Here is a 5,149-nt window from a genome sequence, read left to right as displayed (position 1 = left end):
GGGGATTTCCAACAGATTTTGTGTTTGTACTAGCATAGATCTGATTGTTCTATATGATTTCCAACAGATTTTGTGTTTTTACTAGCATGGATCTGATTGCTATGGGGGATTTCCAACAGATTTTGTGTTTGTACTAGTATGAATCTGATTGTTATTGGGGATTTCCAACAGATTTTGTGTTTGTACTAGCATAGATCTGATTGTTCTATATGATTTCCAACAGATTTTGTGTTTGTACTAGCATGGATCTGATTGCTATGGGGGATTTCCAACAGATTTTGTGTTTGTACTAGCATAGATCTCATTGTTATGGGGGATTTCCAACCAGATTTTGTGTTTGTACTAGTATGAATCTGATTGTTATTGGGGATTTCCAACAGATTTTGTGTTTGTACTAGCATGAATCTGATTGTTCTATATGATTTCCAACAGATTTTGTGTTTGTACTAGCATAGATCTGATTGTTCTATATGATTTCCAACAGATTTTGTGTTTGTACTAACATGGATCTGATTGTTATGGGGGATTTCCAGTGGATAGTTATGTTGATATTTCTGCTTGTATTCTCTATAGAATGTTGCTGAATGTGTTCTTGTACTTGGTAGTGCAAATGTCGTGGAAGAGACACTATACAAAGGTATTTTATGCAGTGTTTTTAAAGCTAGTTTTTAAAAAGTGTTTAATTTATATGATGTGAAACACAAAACATGGTTCATTTTTTGTTGCTAGGTTGATTCTTTTACAATAAGCTCAAATGCAAAACACAACATATTTTGCCATTTAGGGAAATTCAGTATTCCTTTCTGAAACTTTCACAAAAAATGCTGTGAATGTGAGTTATTTGTTGAATAAAAAACATAAATTATTATATGAAAACCTAAAAATATCTTACTTTATTACTTACTCCAAATTGAACAAAATTTACTTTATTTTTGGATAAAAACGTTTTATATTCATAGGCTTTTCGAGTTAAAATAATGCATATTCAGCAATACAATATCATATGCTGGTCAGTTTTGTCGGGAAAGGCACTGATCACATTTTGCATATAAACACTTCACACACACACACACACACATATATATATATACATGATTATGTATTTTAGGATTTTTAATGTTTAGTCATTAGGGTTTTATAGAACTACAGGTATATCACCCAATATAAAAACTGATAAAAAAAATCATAGTTTAGATTAATGCTGCCATAACCTAAAATGATGTTTAACATATATATATATATATATATATTGTTGTAACATGTTGTATCATTAGTAAGGTTCTTTTGGATTATTTGGTAAAAATAATTCAAATTCCAACCCATGTAATGACAACTAATTAATTAATTTCTTCAGTAACATTTTTACAGCCATGTTCGCTTGTGGGCCTAATTTCATAAATAAATTTTCAACATAAACTCTGCAACTAAATATATTCCTAACTTCAAGTACAGTGTTTCAGTATAAACTGTGAGACTGAGTAACTGATTAGCAGAGTAGATGGAATATCTCTCACTACTAACACTGAATAACTTTCTGACACTGAACTATCTCAATTAATTAGTGATTACTCATATTTATGTTGTACTCGTATTTCTGTATAGTCCACTTCTGGGTTCTTAACTTTTATGAACTCTAGATCTTTATGTCATTGTAGTGATGAGCTCCCTCTAGAAAAAATCTAAGTTAAAACATTGAAAATGTAGCTTACAACAACATATTTTATAATGATATATATTATCCCTAGAGCTTGCAGTCATACTGTACTGATCTCATTGCATTAATTTAAATATGCTTGTTACTGTGTGTGATTGAGGGTTTGTGAACTAAAGGGATGTGTATATAGTTTTGGTTTGAGGTTTAGAACTGTGCATTTTTAGATGTTTGTGTGTATGTACTAGGCTTATGCATTTCACAATTTTCAGGAACTTGCCTGGTTGTCTAGGAATCTACCCAGTGTTTTTCTAGCAGCAGAACAAATGATGTAGAAAAAGTTTTTGTCTAATGGATGAAGAATAACATTAAAATTTATAATTCTCTTAAGACGTAGTTAAAGGTATCCTAATAAAAATAGCTGAAATAGGCTTTCTTGTTCTCCGTAGTTGTTTCTGTAATCAGATCAAAGGATAGTAATCTTTTCTTTCTGCAGATGGCGTAGTGAATAAAAATGATGAGAAAAAGGGTAAAAACCCAGACGTTTCCTATGACATCTCCCTTCCATCACAGCACACAGTAAGAAACATCAGATAGATCTTGTTGTTTTAAAAGATTAGTCTAGTTGTCTTTAATTTAGTATATACAGTTGTTAGCATCATGGTATTTTGACTTTTGCAATAAGTATATGTGAATATTTTCATTCCCTTCTTCTGGAACTAAGTAGTTTTGTTTGGTTTTAAATAAGCAGTCTGTCTAAATTGTGTCTTATGATATTTGTATTTAAATAATATTGAAATTTAAACTTGTAATTTTTTGCAAAGTATATGCATTAAATTTGCATTCTTTACCAGTATTTGGGTAATGATTTGGAAGAATTGAGTGGAAGAACATTGCTAGATGATAACAGTTGTCAGAATCTCCCACTTCTCCCACTTCCAGGAATCGTACTAGTACCAGGTCAAACAATTCCTCTACAGCTGTTTGAACCCTCAGTTATTAGCATGGTGAAACGAATCATAGAAAAAGATCATACACTTGGTATAATCAATTCTAGGTTAGTGTTTTTAATCTACATTGTTTCATTTGTTTTCAATCAGCACCAGGGAATGAAGAGTTTTTAAATCCAGTGAGGAATTATTAGGAGTGGAAGATATTTTTATTCTTAAAACAATGCCTGATTTTACTGTTGTCTTACACATAGAATCAAAGATAGAGTTCCAGTAAGAACTCTCTTGTTAATAGCGTATTTAACCAAAACAGCATTGTTCCTTTTACTTTTGTTTGGTTTTTGAGTAAGTGCGTTGACATCGTGCCACCTACTACTACGTTACAATAACATATTTGTAATTGTAACATTTGTCTCAATTCTTCATAGCTGGAAGTGATTTATCTCGCATGCTAGTTACTATTAATCAAGACATTTTTTATTTGAAATGTATTGATCTCATCTGTCGTACTAAGATATTACTAATATTATATCAAAAAATTTCTGTAATGTACACTAATTTTGTAAACATGTTTTTATAGTAGATCAATATATATTAAGGTTTAGTATTTTTTTTTGTAATAGAAAAATTCGACTGTGATGAAAATTTTCTAAAGTTGTATATTACATGTTTGTGACTTAAGTTATGCTGCACTGAGCTGTCTGTAGCATTTGAAGAGCATAAAAAAACACACTTGTGGTCATACTGATTACCCTAGAGTGCAGGTTAGCACAGTTTAAATATAACTTTTAAGAAATTTTTTTGCAAAAGTAACAACCTAGACTTCCTTGACAATAGAGGTCATCCCATACACCAAACCTCAAAGAAATACACTTAATTTGATCAAAAAATCCAGGTTTGTTCTATGCACTGGTAAATACAGTAAGACTTAACTCATGATTATGTTACACAGAATGTAGAAACTAATTATTTTGAATCTAGTGAGGGATTATTAAGAGTGGATAAGAATTAGCTGAGGATCATGTTACACACAATGTCGAAACTTTTTCCAGTCTCCATTATTAAGACATTATTGTATGTATCATGATTAACTTCTATTTTAAGTATGTTGAGCTTGAGAAGAATCATTCAGCAATGATTTCATTTTGTAAAAACCTTGCTAGTATTCCAAAAAACTGTATCTTTTTGAATGCAATAAAATTGTTGCTAATTGATAAAGTCTGTGTAGAATTTTCATTTTTAATCCTTTTTGCAATTTGTTTTAACTTTTAGTTATTTGGAACTATATTTAGAGTTTTTAAATTAACCAGAATTACTGGTAAAGAAGTATCTTTCATAACCACCAAAAATGGGTTCTCGTGTATTATTTAAAACCTGGATAAATACCCACCTTCAGTAATGTGTGGATGTGTAAGATATCTATATATATATAAAACTAAACAAAACACCAGTATAAAGAGTATTGATTATTTTCTTTAATATACACTCTTTTTCGTTAATAGTCTTTGCTAAAAAATTATGTGAATTAACCTTTGGAACTATGAAAAGTCAGTAGAAGAAACTTCTTCTGATATTTAGTGACTTCATCATAAAAATGACAGTGTTCTCTGCTTCTGTGGATTATTTTTTATGTAACTAAAACAAAACTTGTAAAGGAGGTTGCCAAGTTTGAGTTGAAATATATAATGGTGAAAAACGATTTTTCAATTACTGTAGGTCTACAAACAGGATTAAAATATTAGCATGTGTAGGGTAGTTATGACTTCTTTATTTAGATGTTATCAACAAAATAATGTCATTTTTGTTTTACTTTTTGGTAATCTAATGACCAAAGAACTGAAACCAGTTGTTTCACACACACTCAACTAACATGCTTTCTGTTGGAAATGGTAAGCAATATAAAACTTTTTTTTTACTTTAGAAGTTATGTAAAGTGTCTTATGAAAGATAACATAGTCTGGTTCAATCAGATATCAAGCCCCTTTACCAGGTGTAGTGTGTGTTGGTACTACAGCCGAGATAAGATCTTACAGAGAAGAAGCTGATGAAAATGTTGGACTGTCTACTTTGAGACTCAAAGCAGAAGGTCGACAGCGATTCCAAATTATAGAAACGATGCGACAGATTGATGGGTGAGTACGTTTTCCTTTCTTTCTTTCTTGGAAACAAATTGTGCATTGGGAGAAGCAGAAATTTTTGCAATATTGAAAATTAGTGTGCATATATATTGTAATATTACTCTTCTTAACTTGAATTGTAACATTTTTATTTAGTGTGTTGATGGCCAAGATAAGGATTCTTCCAGAGGTAACGGTGTACATATATTTTGTAATCCTACTCTTCTTAACTTGAATTGTTACATTTTTATTTAATGTGTTGATGGCCAAGATAAGGATTCTTCCAGAGGTAACGGTGTACATATATTTTGTAATCCTACTCTTCTTAACTTGAATTGTAACATTTTTATTTAGTGTGTTGATGGCCAAGGTAAGGATTCTTCCAGAAATAACGGTGTACATATATTTTGTAATCCTACTCTTCTTAACTT

General features: G+C 30.7%; 1 protein-coding gene across 1 annotated transcript in view; it reads left to right on the top strand.

Moving 5' to 3' along the window:
* Positions 1 to 5,149, top strand: part of LOC106474877 (protein cereblon-like) — a 33,023-nt gene that overhangs the window by 19,713 nt on the left and 8,161 nt on the right. Inside the window, exons 6-10 of the mRNA XM_022403154.1 lie at positions 574 to 637; positions 2,148 to 2,230; positions 2,506 to 2,708; positions 4,572 to 4,733; positions 4,875 to 4,929. Of these exons, the coding sequence (XP_022258862.1) occupies positions 574 to 637; positions 2,148 to 2,230; positions 2,506 to 2,708; positions 4,572 to 4,733; positions 4,875 to 4,929 (567 nt within the window). The remainder of the gene's footprint in view (positions 1 to 573; positions 638 to 2,147; positions 2,231 to 2,505; positions 2,709 to 4,571; positions 4,734 to 4,874; positions 4,930 to 5,149) is intronic.

The sequence above is a fragment of the Limulus polyphemus genome, unplaced genomic scaffold (assembly GCF_000517525.1).
Source record: "Limulus polyphemus unplaced genomic scaffold, Limulus_polyphemus-2.1.2 Scaffold7805, whole genome shotgun sequence".
Classification (NCBI taxonomy): Eukaryota; Metazoa; Arthropoda; class Merostomata; order Xiphosura; family Limulidae; genus Limulus; species Limulus polyphemus.
This window is presented reverse-complemented; position numbering and strand designations above follow the sequence as displayed.